We start from the raw sequence: 20,233 nt of genomic DNA on the forward strand, positions 1-20,233 counted from the left end.
CTATTATTATTATTGTTATATTTCTTATTAAATAAAAACCACCTTTCTTGTCGCACGATGGATTTAGTGGCTTGCTAGGGCATGCCAGCTACTCGCGTTAGTGAAAAAAATTGAACAGTGCTCCTCTCCCGCACGAGCTATCTATGTTGATACCTTCTTTCTTCGAATAACAACAGTGTATGCAAACCTGGGAGAGCTTCCCCTCTTTCTTGCTTTGATCGACCAGGGCACGGTCTCTCATACTTCAACATCGAAGTCGTGAGCCGCTCTTTCCTCCATCAATGTCAATTGACTCTCTTGGTAAGTCGTTAGGGTTGCTTATACATCTCGATCTCGCTATGACTCGCTTCAATTTATATGCGAACTTAACTTGTTCGGTTTCCCAACCTTATCACTTTTTCTCTCCCCTTTTTGACTTCCCAAACTTCTCAATTCCTCTTCTTTGGCTCTTCGTTTGCCTGACTCTTCGATTCACCTACTCTCCTGCTCAATTGTTCGATTCTTCTCCTCGGGTAACTGAAACCGGGTGTCACAGTCTGCAACAGGAAACCAATGTTTTCCCACTTCAGTTTCGTTGTCCAACCCCTATTCACACTGATTTTCAGCTGCCATCCATCCTTTCACTCTCGCTACCCATTGTATAGCTTCCCTAACACATTTTGGTGTTCTACCACTTCTTCTAGAACCCTAGAATAGTGTCATCTAATATTCGAGCCCAACAAACTTTTGAGTTGTATTTTTTGTTCCAGTTCAAAGTTCTAAAAAAGATTCTCACCATATCTAATTTAAAATTTTTTGAATCCAACATTCTCACCCCAACCAAAAATATTTTTTCCCTTACAGTATCCATACAACCCCACCCTAACCCTTAACCATATCTTCCTATTCTATCAAAACTTCCATTGGAAGAATGAGATGTCATGCTATTAATGAGAAACCCGCAACGAGGTGTACAAGAGCTCACTGTGAATGAAGGACATGTAGAGGAATATCTTCCGATTGTAGCAGAGGCTTGCCCCCTTTGAGAGGAGAAAATTCGATGAGATCACCTGTAGCCAGTGTGGTGACTCTTTAGATTGAGATGAGGAAGTGAATCCCTTCCATCAGGTAGTATTCAGTGATGAAGAATCATTACCTTGACGATTTGACATAATATGTCAAAGGATAAGCCCGTAATTGGAGTAAATGTTGACTTGCTAGATTTGAAGGTCGCATGGATCCAGATGATTTAATCGATTAGCTCCAAGCCGTGGAACAATTATTTGAATATAAGAGTATTCCATTTAATAGAAGGGTAAAATTAGGTGGTCTATGTGGTGGAAGTTTTGAAATGCCTATGTTAATGAGGGGTAAACAATAAAATCACAACCTGGTCCAATAGGGAAAAGGAGATAAAGCGCAAGTACCATTCATCACATTACATAATGACATGTTTTTAAGGCTTCATCATTTACAACAACAAAATCTCTCAATAGAGCGGTACACAGCTAGGCTCGAGTAGCTTATATTGAAGTGCGAGCTAATGAAGCTTGAAAAGAATACCATAGTCCAATATCTCGGGTGATTTAGATCATCTATTGGCAACGTCGTGCAGTTGCAAGCATATTGGACATTACACGATGTTCAAATTCTAGCTCTGAAGATGGAGAGACACGCCACAATATTAGATCCACATCACCATTCAAACACTATTCAACAGTAGGATCAAACAACAGGTGTACACATAATGGAGCTTCCCAGCTTGACCCATTAGAGGAAAATTCAGTTCAAGATGGAGACTTCTAGCACTCTTAAATCCGTCCATGAAGTGTTTCAACTACCATGTTTTTGGACACATTGCATCTGATTGCTCAAATAGAAGGGTGTTATTTTTTACTAACCAGGGTGCATTGGAGGTGGCATTGGATGAAGGCTTAAAGGAGGAGGAAAAGGAAGATTATCAATTACTCGCAGATGAGGGAGAGGTGCTAGTAATCTGAAGGATCCTTTAAACTAGCCCATGAGAGAGCAATAGTGACTCTACCACAATGTTTTTTTTTACTTGTACCATGCAGGGGAATATATGCAGGCTCATCGTAAATGGAGGTAATTGTGAAATTGTGGCATCTTTACAACCGGTGGATAGAATGAGCTTCACTACTCGGAAGCATTCTTAGTCATATTCTCTGATCTTGTTGAAGAAGGAGAGTAAGATTAGTGTTGACAGGAGGTGCATCGTGGAGTTATCTATTTGATACGAATTTCAAGAGCAAGTCTAGTGTGAAGTGAGACCTGTGGATGCGTGTCACGTGCTATTAGGTTGTCTTTGACAATACAATCTTTGCACGTATCATGATGAATACAAAAACATATTTTTTTACCAAAGATGAGAAATACATTATACTCTTGTCTTGAAAGGAGTTCGAGGTGTTTGAGGATATGGTGACACGAACTACCTTTTTATATGTCACGACTCAACCCGGAGTTTGGAATTAATTAAGGCGGGTATAGCAGGTCGGATGGTGTAAATATAAATTTTGTTATTTATTTTTTTATAATTTGCTATTAACAGGTGAAAGAACCACTAATGAATTTAAAATAATTTATATTACCTTATTACTGGATGTCCGCATTTATTCTCTTAATTAACCTGAAAAGTTAATTTAAAGTAATAACGAGCTAAACGAACTAGTATTGCTTATACTATTAAACTACAATAATACAAGAAAAAATAACAATATATATGTCAGTTAAACCTCTTTATAAATCAATATAAACATTTAATATGCTATTCAAAGAGTTTTTATCAATATTGTTTCATATTTATACAATCGTTACAGGAGTACCGTCTAAAAATTCTGTCAATTCAGACACATCAATATTAAGATCATTTTTTATATACGTGAAGAGGAGGGTAGTTTAGTATTTTCTCACTAGTACCATCAAGAGGTGACTCCATCATAGTTTATCATGTACATACAAACAATCTATGCAGATCATATCATTTATAATTTCATATTACTAAACTATAATGTATTAATTATTTCATATTATGAATTATAAGTATTCGCATCGAAATGATCGATAAAATGTTAATAATATAACAATCAATTTCACTGCTTAAACATAATTAACAACCCATAAAACTAGTTTAGAGAAATATCAGATTGATACTATAATTTAAGAATATAAGTTCTCACCTTAACAATAGACGTTCTGTTTGCTCGTGAAATTTTTTTATTAATTTATTAAACTATTTAGTATTTAATTTATGAAATCCCCGCTAAAATTTTTATTTAATAAATATTTTACTATTATTATTATTATATTATTATTACATTGTTATTATCATCATCTTCATCATTATTATTCTTATTATTAAGTTTTAATATTTAAATCAATCTAATATATCTTACCTCGGTCGAAACCCGCACAACCCAAATCTTCTTCTTCTTTTGCACGAAATTTAGCCCGCGGTTTCTGTCCCTGCACAAGAGAGGCTTTGGTTCGAATGCTTCAACTTTACCTCCCTCACTTCTCTTCTTCTTCTGAACTTGGCTAGGGCACGATCGAAGCTACTCTTTCATTCATAACCCATATGAGACTTCGACTATTCTCACGTGTCTCTCACCGTCTCGTGCAACCTTCCACGCCGCCGCCTTCTTCCTCGAGCTTGCTCATCGCAGACTAGGGCTTCCTCTGCATCCCTCTCCTTCGCTCGTTGCTCGGCTCCTAGTTAAGTGGTCTTCCTCTGCATCCCTCACTTCCCTTATATAAGCCGAAGTAGCCTTCAGATTCCTTGATTCCTTGCCTTAACTTTCTCCCTGATCGACTCTTCGTTCTTTCTTCCTATCCTCGGCTTGTCGCTCTTCTCGTTTTCTCCCCCTTATGATTATTTGGTTCGACCCTTCCATTTTCATAATTCTTCATTTCCCCTCCAAATGAATGTAACCATTACACCACATGCCTTAAGAGAAGCGCCAAAAGGACTAGAATTTGTCTCCTAAGAAGGCAATGCATTTGAGAGATCGATGCCAGATACAAGGCAACTCTTGCTGAGACTGATTTAGCATCTTATTGTTTCAGAAAGAGCTGGGAGTTATTATGCTATTTCTGGAAGACCCTATGGTATAAACTGGATACAAAATTTCAGTTTATTTTAGCGGCGCACTAACGATTAAAGTGTTAGATAGGAGTGGCGAACTGTTACGGTTGACATCTCTACAGGTGTTTTATGCAAAATAACATCAGTTTGTGGGATCTAAGTGTTTCTAAAGAAAAAGATTAAGCCTCTCCTATATTAGGAGAACGATGCGGGAGAGTCTTTATCGCATTCTCGGTGTCATGGAATCCCGTGGAACGCATGATAACTGGAATACCGTGATCGCAAGAGTCTCAGTTTGGCTGATATATATGTGTGTGTGTATATATATATATATATATATATATATTTTTTTTCTTTTTTTATTTCTAGCAAGTTTCTCTCTTTTTCAGTTCTTACCTATTCTAATTTCGTATTTCCTATTAGGAGAATTTTATGTTTATCTATTGTGCACTTTGGATTTTCAGTTTGCTGATTTTATGAATTGAGAAATTTTTTTTCTGATTTTCTGGTCTTTGGAGTGCTGTAGCCTCTTTTTTTGGCAACTTGTCTGTCTGTAGCTTGCTTAGGAACAGGTGATAAAACCCCCTCTTATCTCGCCAATTCACTGTTTGTTCACTGTTTTCAGCCGGACAGTTGTCTTACTCGCCGCCTCCAGCTGTCTAAAGGAGGAATCCAATGTTTTTCTGCTTCCTGTTCGCTATCCAGCTCCTGTTCACACCAATTTTCAGCCGCCATCCATCCTCCCACTCCTGCTACCCATTCTATAACTTCCACAACTCCTTCTGATGTTTTATCACACCTTATAGAAATCCCTGAACGATATAAACACAATTCTTATGTATTTACATGTTTGACACCTAAACTTACTTATTTGCACACATAACACTCAAATGTTTATGGTGACATGAAAAAAAAAAAAAAAAAAACACTATAAAAACTTTTTAAAAGGGAAATACACCTTTTCATACATAGGTTTAAAATTCCAAAGTGCTATGTATGTAATATGAAACTTTAGGCATGAGATATGTAAATAAATAAGAATTGTGTACTAATGTAAATTTCCCTTTTATTTTAAAGTGTTCCTGGATCCCTAATATGAGCAGGCTTGGATTATAAAGGGTTCTGATATCATTGTATATTATGTTCTCTTTGTCTTGCATGCGTGCGTGGAATTTTATGTTTATGGATTTGGTGTACAAGGCGTTTTGATGAACCGCTACAAGAACCAGATACAGAGTCGAGCCCGTCTAATATTCTCTCCTCCCATTGATGCTGCCTAGGGTGCCTAATTAGCATGCTCCAGTTGTGCAAATTAATTTCGTAAATTATGCTATTGCTGAACTTAGTTGAACTCAGGAAGTTGGGAATGAATTCAGTTATTAGAGTGATACCAGAATTTCTTAAATCACTACTAGAAAACAAATAATATTACTAAAAGCAAATTAACAGTTACAATCAACACACTTGAAAGGGAAAACACAATACACGCAGCACACAAACTTGTGTGATGGTGGTGACGGTTAAAGGACTGGGGAGTTGGCGACAAGGTAAGGGATGGGGTTTCTGGGCTATGGTAGAGGAGCGACAACCATCATGGGCGGCTGAAATGGCTAGGCAGCAAGGGACAACAATTCAAACAATGACAATTTACTGTTTGTGGTGGTTGGATAGATGGCGGGAAAGCAACAAGGGTGAGGCATTGCGGCGATGACATCAAGCTGGAATGAGGGAAACAATTGGTTGGGTGGTTGGAACAATAAAAAACAACCCAAAACTATTTTTTTTTGGGCGGCGGCAGCGGTGATGAAGGTGTGGGACTTTGGACGGCCAAGAGGATCGTTAGGGGGCTACGACAGTGAGAAGGATGGCTGAATGGCGAGGACCTTCAGAGAGACAATAACAAGACTATTTTCGGGGCAGCCTGTAGCGATAGGGAATGGGAGGTAGAAAAGCGGGATGGATGCAGATGAGTTGGGGAAAGATAAACACCACATGGAGGCCAAGATACAGTCGAAGCTTCTCGTGGAAACCAAGATACAACCCTCGAAGAGAAGAAGAGACCTTGACAGCTGTCTTGGTACAAAGCACACAAAAACTAACCCTAGAACGTTACAAAAGCGAATAAATAATAAGAGGATTGCGAGGAGTGGCCCCGGAGGGTCAACTGAATCTCCACCACAACATAAAAAACTTTACCGGTTCAGTGCAGGCACGAAACGGGAGCTTGCCTGGTTTGGCAGAAAGGAGGGCGCTTTCAGGTAGCTTTCGCATGAGTCTCCCATGTGAGAGCTTCGTCCTCATCTGTCGAAGTTTATGTCTCCTCAAAGTAAGGTCTGTTACGTTGAAAGTGGTATATATATAACAATCTTCTGATAAGTTAATTATGTAGGTGGTGCCATTCCGAAGCAAATGTTGCTAGAAAAAGTATCCATTCTATTTTGGCGTAATCATTATTGGAATTGTACATAAATGTGTATCTTTATGAACCAAGTCTTGAACCATTAGATGCGGAATTGGTTTCTTCCCCTCATGCTCATCCAATTGTATATGATAAGCCAATATGGGAGGAGAGATCAACTTTGTAGTGACTCTGTGTCAGGTTGTACCATTCTGACTAGCAATCACTCAGGAGAGACCCTTTTGTTATTGATAAGGCATAGATCCCACTGTAGAATTTCTTACCCTATCAAGGTCTTAAGACAAATTTCAAGACTGGGGTTTATCCCTTCTTCCTGGACATCGAATGGTGCGTACATTGTTGAAATGAATCTAACATCTGGATAACTCAATGTAAACTTCCCTACATGGCACAAAAGGGCCCCATTTCTGTCATACTGGACCTCACTTAGTAGGGGCAACTCAAAAATGAATTTATAGATCTGAATGGCCTGAAGCTCTCTTATCTGAGGTTGACATATTTCTGGTGTCAGTTTCTCAAACTCAAGGCTGCCCTAGGCAGTCATCATGAAGTCAGTTGGAGTTCTCTGGGACTATGTGCAACCTTTGCTCCTCAACTAGAAGCTGGTCCTGCTTCTTTGCGTCCTCACCATCTTCAATGTCTAATGTGTCATTACCCACCTTTTCAAGCACACCCTGCTCAGTGAAACATATCTCCTTTTAGTTGTGCATTCTGATTCAGGATGCTCAAATTCGTGACACTTGCAACACTTCTTAGCTGAGATAGATTTAGGGATGAGGATTGGGTCTACCTTTGAAATTTCTATCTATAGTAAGTGTCAGTCAACTTTTTGAAATAGGTATATAAATTTTGTTTTTGAAAGTAATGTATTTTAATTTTTGAAAAAAATGAGATCAAATAGATCTCATTCGTCCAATAATCCATATAATCATGCCCGATACTGCGAATATTACACCTTTTCCGATAGATAAGTGTATACTTTGACAATGGACCCAATCATACGAACTAAGAGATTTGTGACATCAGTTTGGTCTGCGAACCATTTATGCGTGACAGACAAGTTTCCTTATCTAATACAAAGATTCAATAATGTTTATTTTACTTAGGTTCAAAGTTCTCTATGGAGTCAAACCTCTATAGTTAATTACATCCCAAATGACTGTGGTCACTTGAGAAAACTCTCGATAATGATCAGATGTACTAGTCTTCAAAAATTCAATGTTTAGGTTTTAATGGCAGGACGTGGAAAAACAAGTGAGAGTGACTCAAGTAAGAATAATTATTTTTAGGAGTCGAAAGAAATAAATGGTAGTGCTCGTTACAGATCCTAAGGTCCCCCAGTGACTTCCCAAATTATCCTACTGTGTGGCTGCATTCTAGAGACGATATTATTTAATTATTCAATCCTGTTAATTTTATTATTTGAGATTTACATTTGTATAATACCTGATTATGCAAATAGCTTGCGAAGACGTGAGGGTTTACGTCGTACCGAATGACAACCTCGAAATTTTAAGTCGAGTTATGACTTATATTGCTTAGCATGACAGTGCAGGAGTTTAAAGATAAGTTGAGGATTTGTGCAGTGCTAGACGGACTACCTCCAAGTCCTATAACCTGTTGTTATTTAGACTAAGGGGAGAGATTGCTGAAGAAGATCCTCTTATTTTTCGATCCAAGCTCCTCGCCATGCTGCCGACGAAGTTGGCTCACAACCTCCTGCTGTAGTAGTAGCTCCACAGTTTAAGGATTGTGGGAGAAGGAAGGGCGAGCTGAATGAGCGGGAGAGGCGAACAACTAGGGTTTTTGGTGCCGAGAGGGAGAGGTGAGCGGGTGAGTGTTTCGGTGCCGAAGGGAGGAGTTGAGTGGGGGACTTTTGTGCAGAAGGAAGGAGTCGAGCGAGAGGAGGAAGAGGCGAATGCTTTCGGGGTCGACATCGAATCTAACTGAAGGAGGGGAAGTTTTCAGTGAGCGCCTGTGATTTAAATGCCGGGGAGAGGCTGTATAGTCGAAGAGACGTTTCACGAAGTATTGGCGGTGAATTGAATGAATTACATTCATGTAGTCGGTTCAATTAGGCAAAATTTTAACGCCTGATTTCTTTCTATTAAAGTAAAATTAAACAACTTATTATTTCTAATTTGAAATTCAAATTTTGAAATTAAGAAGCGGTTATCGGCCCGATCTGGTACCATTGGGCCGTATTCAGTTCGAATTGAACCTGCGCTGAGCCCAAACCCACCTTCCTAATTAAATATTAGTGTGCATCGATTTTCGTGTCATTCGCCCACGTGCAAAATTATAAAAATATGAGTGTCCTTCATAGCTAAAGTCGACGTCCCGAACGCTCTTGCGTTGTTTGTTTCGTTATCCGAGGTCGTCCAGACAAGTTTGGCAATGATCAGGTTAAAAATGCGTCAAAATTTAATTTTTCTTCGAATTTTGAGTACGTGACGGGTCATTTTGAAAATTGATTTAGTTTGATTGTCGGTGCAGTGTGTGTAAGTGTCAGTGACGTGAATTGTTAGGTTTAGGCGGGTTGAATGCGTGAATTGTGGTGTTTGCATAGCCGAGTCACGAAGGGTTTACCTAAGGCCTCTAATTCTATAAGAACTCATTTTTGAGCCTTCTACATGTTGGTCATTAGCCCTTGCAACTAAAAGCTGAGTACTTGAGACCACTCATGCGAGGTCTTCACAAAAATGGGTCAAGAAGTGGTTGAAATTCTATGTGAGGTGAGTTCCAATACTAGTCCTCTAAGATGGTCAACAATGAATTCCTAAAGCTAGACCCTAGGTCCTAGGAGGAAGAAACCAAGATCTCACTAGAAATGTGGTCAACAGTAAGCTGGTAGGATTTGGCGCTGGATCTCCAACTTCAGTTTTAGATTCTTCCGTTCTCCATATGCTAGCTCTTCTCTCGGCATCCTCTTATATTGGATTCCACAACGAAGTGGCCGACCTTCTGCATCACTGAAGTCCTTAATATGAAAGTGATTCAGATCCTTGTCTCTTGCTTCCATTGATTTTCTAGATTTTGGTTGAGGATAATCTCCCTCTGAGTTTCATCCTTAATTTCTGCAAGCCTCCATTGATGTCGGCGGATCTCTTGCTGTATCTCTTCCTGCGTAGGCTCGATCATGTATATCCTTGATGGCATGGCTAGGGTTTGGAGTAGAAGGTGAAAGAGGACAAACAAAAGATTTGGGGTTTCTGATTTTGAAAATCAGTAAGGGGAAATTAGGATTAGGTCAACGTTTTGGCTATGTTTTGGGAATAAGAAAGAAAATTTTTGGTGGAGGGGTAAGGTCGATGCTAGGAAATCCTAGGATATGACTAGGTTTAGGTTAGTTTTGATATCAAATGATGTCAGAGTTAACCCAAACCACAACTGTAAAATAAATAATATTACTAAAAACAAATAAACGGTTACAACCAACACACTTGAAAGGTCCCGGGTGATGATGGTGGCGGTTAGAAGATTGGGAAAGGTGGTGGAAAGGTAAGGGAAGGGTTTCCGGGCTATAATAGAGGAGCAACAACGATTTTGGGTGGCTGGAATGCCCGGGCAGCAAGGGAAGACATTCTAAACAGCGGCAGTTTGCTATTTGGGGTGTCTGGATGGCGGGAAAGCAGCAAGGGGGAGTTTTTGCGGCGATGGCAGCAAGCTGGAATGAGGGGAACAACTGGCCGGGTGGTTGGAACAGCAGAAAACAGCCCAAAACTGCTTTTTCCGGGCGGCAACAGTGAGCGGGAATGGCGGTGGCAGCGGCATTGTAGGCGCGGGACCGCCAGAGGAGAACCGTTTGAGGGCTGCAGCAGAGAGAAGTATGCCTTGGTGGCGAGGAGCTTTAGGGAGACAGCAACAGGAGTGCTGTCGGGGCGGCGTGCAGCGATGGGGAATGCGAGGCAGCGAAGAGGGAGGAATGCGGAGGAGTTGGGGAAAGATAAACACCACCTGGAGACCACGATACAATCGAAGCACCACGTGGAAACCAAGATACAATCTTCGAAGGGAAGAAGATACGCTGCTGACTCGGTACAAAGCACATGAAAAACTAACCCTAAAATATTAGAAAAGCAAGTATATAATAAAAGGATAGTGAGGAGTGGCCCGGTAGGGCCTGTCGAATCCAATACAACAAAAAAAAAAAAAACCTGACCTGTTCAGTCCAGGCTTGAAGCGTGGGCCCGCCTGGTTGTGGTACTGTAGCATAGTGCCAAAAATAGATGCGGTACTGTAGAAAGACGCGGTAAGGAGGTCTCTCTTCCGCATCATAGAGGAATCAGTTTCTTGATATTAATGTTGTTAATCGGTTTTGCATATATTAATTACTTTATAATTTTGCTTCCTGCATTATGCTACAATACAATGGAGGAAGTGACAACCAACTTAATAGATAATTTCAGGTCATTGTTACTGCTGTCTGTGCGCATGGGTGATTTTCTATTTTTTATGATGCCATGACACTAAAAAAAAAGGCACCCAATTCTCGCATATTTACATTTATAACACCTAAACTTTACTTTTTTATATTTATACCACCCAAATTGTTCATGTCACATCAAAAGTACCACTATTTTAACTTTTAAAAAGTGAAATACACCTTTTCACATGTAGGTAAGCTGGCATATATGTAAAAAATGTAGTTTAGATGTTGGATCTGTAAATTCATAAGATTTGAGTGGTATGTATGTATTTGGATGATTATTATGGTTGAAAGTAATGCAATCTGCTTGTTTTGCTTCTATCTTCTTATGGCATGATTCAGTCCTTTTTTGACTAGGGTCCTTTTCGACTTGTAGCCGAGGAGGGAAAGTCTAATTGTTCATGGGTCAGCCTTGATGATATAACTACCTGCTTGAAACGAGGTATACATCTGTTTTCTTGCCATTAATAGTTCTTTTAATAAGTCTACATTCATTTTCATGCTTGATTAATTGTTTTCCATATTAGCTTTTGCTTGAAAGCTTATCATAAATAGCATCAAAATCCTTATCTCAATGATCTAAGACAAATTTTATCAATTCTTTTTTTTTATTCATTCTTGCCAAGTGCTTTAGTATAAAGGCTTGTTGTTGTTGTTACCAAGTGCTTTAGGAAATGTTAAACATATTTTCTGCAAATTATTTTGCATATTTCATATTGATGTTTCTTCTGGTCCGGCCCTTTTATTTCTAATCCTTCAAAACGTTAATGCTATTTACCACTTTATTATTCTATTTTCTATAATTTGCTATACGTGTTAAAACAAAATTCAATTTTCACTTGTCTATTTTCAATAGAGGCCACTCCTATTATCCCTCTAATATAATCATCTTTTAATTTATTCTTTTTAGTTTATATTTTATTTGTTGTGATTATTTCTCAATCCCAAAACCTTTTTTGCCTGAATGCTGAATTTACATACCTCGCTCTTCCATTTTGCATTAAGGATGAGATATGATGTTCCAGTACTAAATGATCCTAAGGTTATATATGTCGAACCTACTTTTCTATTTGTCATTTAGGATGAGATGTTATATTCCAGCAGCATATGATCTTGAAATAAGCATATTGAACCGGTTATGCTAAATTTGTTGTTTGTTTGTGCTGCTCTCCAATTGCTTGAGTTGCAATTTTCTTGGTTTATCAGTGCCATGCTGCTTGTTCGGTTAGTCTTTGCTTTGGTCAGCATATTGTTAGTCACCCGTGATTGAATGTGGTTGCCTTCAAGTAAGGATTGTTATATTCTTTGCCAATGGCATTTATCTGATCTTGTTTAGGCCTCTTCTAAAGCTCATTGTAATCTTTTTAAAACTTTTCCTATTACATTTACACCTCTGATAATCTGTTAATCAAGTTGATATACTGCATATTGAAGCTATATAAACTAAGGGCATCGAAATATCTTGTTAATAGCTCCAGTTAGTGGGCTTTGATTTACAAAAAAAGGACTCCATATGATTGTCGGCTAGTTAGTTTTTCAATTCAAGGATTAGTAATGTTTAATGAAATGCTCAACTCTTATAGGACTGTTTTCTATGCTGTAAACTTGAATTATGTAAAAGAATTTAAAGAAATTTAGTAGTCGAGTTATATTTTTCACTTTATTTTTTCGAACAACTAAGGGGAAAAAGACATGAGAGGAAGCTTTAGCTAATTGAAGAAGGGTAGTCTTGTGAGAATGTCATATGTTTGACTACAAAATATGATGTTTATCTTTATCATTTTCTACATGAACTCATTTTTACAAAATACACTTGTAGATGGGTAGTCTTGTGAGAATGTCTTCAGTTTGATGTTGATTTAGAGTATGCTAGAGATATGATCTTGCTTTTTTATCATCTTTTTGATGAAGTGTCGGTCAACATGCTTTATATGATCATTATGCACATGATTTTAGCAATTTTTGTTGCTTGATTATCATGCCGTTGCTTCATAATTTCTTCTACTTGTGAATAATTCTCTACACATTCCTTCACATATTAGGTGAGCCTGTCTTAAACTTATCTTTTGTATTGCTTTAGGCAACCACACTACTTCTTAGTGCACCACATTACTTAAAATTTGCACATAAATGTATAATATTGCCATATACCGCTCCCTATGACGGCCCCTCCTAATCAAACATATAAAATTACAAAGTTAATTATGGCTTAAATGACTGAATATATTGTTAGCTCTCATTCTGAAATTTTACCCATTAGAATCAAGTGAGTGATAAACTTAATCATCTTAATGGTCCTAGCATTAGTTAATTGAGCAGAAGCATTTTAAAACAACATTTATTTTAACTATAGTGCCTCTAAAACTTTCATAGATCAATATCATAAAAAAAAAAAAAAAATTATATATGAGTATCTTATTGAGAGATAATTAACCATAAGAGATCGCGAATTTGGAAAATCTGAAATCAAAATTTAAAGAATTTGTAAAGTAAGTCCAGTATCTTTAGGTAATGTCTTATATAAAATTTTACGTCGAATGAAAATTTTACTTGGAACAGAATAAAAACTCTCATAAAATACCGGGACATAATTTTTTGAAGCCCGCATTTAAGGATTGCATAAATGTTAGCTTGACCCAATGATAATTCGCCTATAATAGTTAAAGAGAGCGGCTTAGTAAGCTTCAAGATTTTCTTCTTAGGTAAGATGAGTGGAGAGTTCATTGAAAAGCTTTTGCTGTGATGGAATGGACTCTTAGTTAAAATATAAGGAAAAATATGCATAGGGAGAGGGGTGCAAATTTGAAGACCAAAAAAAGAAAAATAATTGCAATCAATAGAAAGCTGAAAATTCGAAGAAATGATAGTAGGAGCCTTCTAAAAAATAGGAACAATTGATACCTAGAACAATGGCTGAATTGGAGGAACCTCTTCACTCGCAGGAACATTTAAGGAGAGAGGCGACAACAAATGAATAAGAATTGAAGAGGGGCGAGCTGGTGAGAGTTGCATATTATGGATAAGGATAAGAGCGGTAAGGATCTATAATGGGGCATGAAAGTTACTTGGAGGGAGTGCAACCATTGGTGAAGGAAAAAAGAAAACACGATCGTAAATAAGGCTGTCCGATAGAAGCCATTAAGTAATTTTAGTGCATGCAGGCAGGAATGTGCGAGCACAAATGTATGATTTGTGAGTACCCATTGGGAGCGTTAATGCAGAGACAAGCATAGAGACAATGCCGAATGTGACCGGGATGGAGTCCACCACTCATGCCCTTCTTGCAACAAGGTCACCATGGCAGAGCACCACTTTGCAAGGTGTTAAGACTTACATTTTCCTTATAGTTAAGGAGATCTTGTCTAAGGATACTTTTGAGAATATTGAAAACAGGTGCAAACAAAATTGTCTCTCTTTCCTCTCTTTACTTTTCCCTTACCTTATCCCTGACTCACTTTTGTGCCCTACTCCACATTAGATTGAGAATAAGTTTCCGAGTGAATAAACTATAAAGTATCGATTGTTGAAGAATAGAGGAAAACAATGGTAAAATGTTCATTTTGTCATTTTGCCACTTACAATTGACAGGAAATTAGTGAAGTGATTTAGGGCATATTTTTTTTGGTTTGTGTTGTGAGTAATTGATTTAAATGTTTTGTATAGAATTCATGTTTGCAGGGTCAGTAGTGCCACATGCCATTTATTTTTTCAATTTGTGGTTAGAGTTGATTTTCTTATGAGAATACATTAGTCAACCTATATTTTCATATTGTCTGTGCTTCTTCTGGCTTCATTGTGTTTATCAACCAAATAATCTGATATTTGTTGCTAACCCTGCCTGATATAACCTAACAGCACATTTCCTAGAGAGCAGTATTCCATTTTAAGCAGTCTTCGATAATTTAGAAGCTTGACCATAAATTGATTATTTTTTGCTCCTTTTTTTAACAATTGCAGGAGATTCTGAGAAATCTCAACACCATCGGGTGGCAGAGTTGCAACGATTGCGATCCATGTAAAAATTTAATCCTATTCTTTTGCACTTTTCATGTTTTATTTTTTTGCAGCTAAAGTAAATAAATTTAGAAAGTTATAATATTTTGTTGAAGGCAGCAAAAATTCTTGCATCTTACAAAATTACAAGTGAAAGTTTTTTATAATATTTCAAACTTCAATTTATGACATACTAACCAAAAAATTCCATCCCTTCAACAACAGCAGGATCTAAATATTTCTAAAGCTTGTTTGTTCTTGTATAACAATTTGTGCCGATATCGTTCTATCATGTAATCATAATGCGTGATCGTATAAAATTCTAGTTCTTTTGAGCTGACACTAGGAGCTATTGTCGTCACACTTGAGTCTCAGACGGTTCATCTTAAACTGGATAAGGTAAATGATGAGGTGGTCTTTTTCACAAAATAACTCGGGAGCCACAATGGAGATATGAAGGTCTGTGTTATGTATTTATAAATAAATTGCATAAGTGGATATGAATTGGTGATAGATCAGCTGTTAAAGCAAATATGGTGCATATTGGAAGCTTAGCCATAAGAAATTAAATCAACATAAGGTTATGGTGGTTAGATTTTTCAGATTGGAAAAAAAAAACATATTTGCGATTGCATGGTGACATAGAACTATATTCTGCCCCTAACAGAAGACCCCTGTATACATATAACTATTATGAACATTGTGGTTTAGTTTGAAGACGATAGGGCAGATTGAAGTCACATTTCAGAGGCTCACTTCTCTTGTCACTTCTACTGGCTCTGTTGCTGGGCTTTTGTGATCACACAAGCATTGACATGCTTTTTTTGGGTTCTCCTATTTCACTTTCTTCCTTTGTGTTGCTCGTGAATAACGGATTTTATCTTGGACTCAATTAATCGAACACTCTCTTTTGCGCATGGTGATTTTCACACTTTATTTTGGTTTTGTACACCCATTTTCTTTTTCTGTTCTCCTGGGATATGGCTTTGCTCACACTCTCACTCAGTTAGGGCTATCAACCTGAATTTTTCTTACACATGAGGCCATTTTTTTTCCTTTAGAAAATTCTTTTCTGACTTTTGTGGATTTCTTCTCTTTGCTCGCTATCATCATCGTGCTTGTTTACTTCAACTATGGATGGTGCTTTGGTTGACGTTTCGCCCTCTGCTTTGGACCTTCGTCTTTCTTTATCCCCGGTTTCTAAACAGATCTCATCTCATCTCTTTCCAATAATGGCTATTCCTATGTTTTTGAATGAACTCCCATTTTTGTCACCTCCTCTTTCCTCGTAGTTTCTTTCATCTTAGAGGCTTCTATTTTTGTACTAGTGTCAACATATTTCCTTCACTTATTGTGTGGGCTTATATAGCCATTGTTTCTTCAGCTGTTTGTGCTCGTCAATACTCTTCTCTTCTTATTTGGAGATTGAAGGTTTCTGTTTCTCATCAGGTTTCACTTACCCAATTTTCATTTTCTTTTCACTACGGATTAGACCTTCCTCAACATGAACATTCCTTCATTTTTTTTTTGGGATAAAACAACTCATATTTACTTTAAACTTGAGAATTTTTAGCTAGTTATTCTGTTTTTCCTCTAAATTTGTGTGTATGCTTTTGCTGTGGGCACCAAACCTTCATATTATTCTTTCATTTCTTCTAGACTTATATTTCGCAGGTGAACATTCTATTATATTTTTTTGATTCTTGCCATATTATTACCAGACTATCGTCTGAAATTGCTCTCGATCTTTTTCTCATCTAACCTACTGTATTTGTAGTTATCGGATGACACTAATCTTGGGTTATATGACGTTGTGGGAAGATCAAGAGGCGAGTTAGGAGTTCTAGGAAGGAGACGGAGGGGAAATTGGAGGTGGTAACGGGAGAATCAGTACAACCAATGATTGGATAGTAGTCAAACAGGAGTTGCAGTGAACCGACAACAAGAGATATACGATGTTGGAGGGTTGTTAGACGTCTAGGAGAGATCATCACATTAATCCAAGTAGGTTATAGTCATACCACTTGAGAAAGATCAGTGATGCAACACTCCGGTAAAGAAAAACTAGAGAGAACATTCTCAATTGCATAAAACCAAAGTAGCAAATCTCCAAATCAATACATAACAAATATATAAATAGTTTTCAAGCAAGATAACCTAATACTAGTGCTAATTTAGGGAAAAAAAAAGCTAAGGAGTCAACCCATTATCCTTGGTGGGTGGAACGTGAAATATTCAACAAATTAACCAGAATTTTTGGCTTATGGAATTTCTGACCTTTTTCCCATCTTGTGTCTCACAACATGATGTATGCATCCTAAGGTGGTCTTTGCATTTTGACTCATCCATGGCTTCGTGTTCCGTTTCTGTAATCGGGGAGAGGAAACAACAAAACTAAAGAAGTGGAAGGGAGGAGTTGAGCAAAGGGGAGTCTAATCGAGAGGTCAGATTGTCGAAAAAATTAGAGATGAATCGAACACCCGGGAAGAGAAAATGAGGGGAACGGGAGCCAACAGAAGAGTTCGCCCTATAAATTGATGAAAGAGGCTAGAGGTGGGAGCTCTCGTGTGTGCGATCAGAGAGCAGAGGAAGGAAGGAGAAGATTGCATGTCTTCTTACCCGAAGCAACGACGTGGCAACATCGTGCACTATGATCGAGGGAAGAAGATTGTAGCATTGGTGTGTCGAGCTGCAACGTCGACCGTGTGGGAGCTAAAGCCAAAGTTCCCGCGTCGTTCAAGGACAGAGAGGATAGAGAGCGACTGACACAAGGAAGAAGACCGAGCTAACTTCAGAAGGGGGAAGGAAGGGGGAAGGAGTTTGTTGCTTTGTGAAGGAAGACACGCCGAGAAGATAAGGGCCATGCGTAGAAGAGGAGAGGAGCATCATGCGGTATTCTTTGTCGTGTTCGACCGTGCCCTAGCTTGTCATCTCTTGTGCGACAGAAAGAGGTAAGGGTGATCTTTTTATTAAGTTTTAATAATAATAATAATAATAATGATAATTTTAAAATATATATTTATTGAATAGAGAAAATAAGTAAAATAATGAAAATTTTATACTTAAATAACATAAAGTTAATAATCAATATAAATTGTAAATTTTTATATATAATAAATAAATTAAAGTTTAGTAATATAAATATCATATTTATGCTAGATTTCCAATTTTAATGAATCAACGTCAAGACAAACTAAATAATAAAGTAATCGATATTGAGATAAATACTTATGTTCTTATACTATGATAATATTTTGCTCATTCTTGATTAAATGCATTTACTGTTATTGTTGTAGTACCACATACACATGGTTAATGATTCTATTTAATTTTGTTCATATTGTAAGAATGATTTGTGTCCTCAACTTTGTTTAAATTATCATTGAATCTTGCACATTAATAATGACTGCTATGGAAATAAGAATGAAATATTTTTTTATTAAAAATGTAATATTTATATAGTGTGCTTGTATGTGCATGAATAGTTATGGTGAAGTCACCTATTGATGGTTTTAGTGGAGAAACACTAAGGTGCTCGTTCACGTATATGAAAAATGATGTTGATATTGAATTACCTTAAGTAGTACAATTTTTTAAACGGTGGTCCTGTGTGTTACAGACATAGAATGATATTAGTATGTTATTGATATAGTAAGATTCATTGAATAGTATCTAAAATATTTGTAGTGATTTATTAATAGCTTAATTAGTATGCTTATTGATTTTTTTTCTTTTGTATTATTATCGTTTAAGAGTATGAATATTCACTGATTTGTTTGGTCCACTGTTATTTTTAATCTAATTTTTAGGTTAATTGAATTTATTAAAAGATGAACGATAGAAGAGAAAATTTTTATAAAAGATGCGGACAACCAGTATCAAGATAAACTTAAATATACTATTTTAATTTAATTAATGGCTCTTTTATCTTTTTAATTGTAGATGAATATAGAAAATTTAATTTCCACTTTCCAACATTTTATTCCTGTTTTGGTTAATTCTAAGCCTTAGGCCGGGTTGTGGCATATGAAATCTTTTATCATTTTAGTTTGGTCTTCTTTTTCATAGTTTTGATTACACTATTTCAATTATTCTAGATTGAATTCTCTATATTTTTTTTGGCAAATTTTTGCAAGTATTTGCCGCCATCACTCATCTTCTAGACCTTATTGAGCTCGGGAGCTAGTTAATATTTGGATCAAACACGTAGAATTAGAGCTTTTAGGCTCTCCTCATGCTGTACTTAGTCGTGAGGAGGTTTTAATAATCTCATCCATTTATAATTTGATATTATAGATCTTTCGGCTGTGCTACTCCTCCGTCATCACTCCTGGTGAGAATGACTTTGCTACAAATTCTGAATGACATTCTGAGTTAGATGTTAGTTTACCTTAATATTGAAGCCCAAGGGTATAAGAGATCATTTATTCTATTCCTTAGGATGGGCAGAAATTACAAGAATATTTACTGCCAACTTTCTACACTCAATGCTATAAGGACGGTGCTGCAATTGAAAGCTTGTAACGATATCTTCACCTGTTATTGGATAATTTCTATTTTATCATCATATTGTGTTGAATGGTGTTTTTGTTTTATAATTTTGTTAAAAAAAAATCATTGCAGTTTAAGTTTTATTTGCAAGTCTAGGAGTTAAAGTTACCTAAAAGAGATGGATGGTAAGGAGGCATGCAAGCATGCAATTTTTATGGAAAGAAAAGAAAGTTTGCAGAAAAAAATTATATTTGTGGTCACCCCTGGTATCATGAGTGTCATAACTATTTTGGTATTTGGAATTGTTAATCTAAAATGAGTAAAAGTCCAAAATAGTCCCCTTACTATCAACAAGTGATCAATTTAGACCCAAAATTTTGAATGCATAAGAATTGGGTGGTATATATGTAAATGCCGCAAAACATTAATAAGTATACTTACGTGGAAAGCATAGAAAATGACAATCTATGTGAGTTTTTTTGTTGTATTTTGATGCTTATATTAATGGTATGTGTTCCTATAAGATAATTTTGCCCGAAATTCCTCACTAGAATAGGATAAATTTGCCCATCATAAAAATTAGATTCCCAAATCATCCTACATAAGGGGTGATTATACTTGTAGCGTCTTTAAAGGTTAGCCAAATATATAAATAAATCAGGAAGAAAGAATAGTTATGCCAAATTTGTATGAATGAAGTATGTAGAGAACTAAAAATGCAGTTTATATTATGGATTGTTTAGGAGGGTTTGATTCAATTTTGAACATTAGAACATGTCATTTTAACTTGTGCTCTTGCATTTCTTTTTCAGAACAA

General features: G+C 36.9%; 1 protein-coding gene across 1 annotated transcript in view; it reads left to right on the forward strand.

Moving 5' to 3' along the window:
* Positions 1-20,233, forward strand: part of LOC110029147 (AUGMIN subunit 3) — an 86,527-nt gene that overhangs the window by 21,755 nt on the left and 44,539 nt on the right. Inside the window, exons 8-9 of the mRNA XM_020731305.1 lie at positions 11,290-11,374; positions 14,890-14,947. Of these exons, the coding sequence (XP_020586964.1) occupies positions 11,290-11,374; positions 14,890-14,947 (143 nt within the window). The remainder of the gene's footprint in view (positions 1-11,289; positions 11,375-14,889; positions 14,948-20,233) is intronic.

This window comes from Phalaenopsis equestris, unplaced genomic scaffold (assembly GCF_001263595.1).
Source record: "Phalaenopsis equestris unplaced genomic scaffold, ASM126359v1 Scaffold000552, whole genome shotgun sequence".
Lineage (NCBI taxonomy): Eukaryota > Viridiplantae > Streptophyta > Magnoliopsida > Asparagales > Orchidaceae > Phalaenopsis > Phalaenopsis equestris.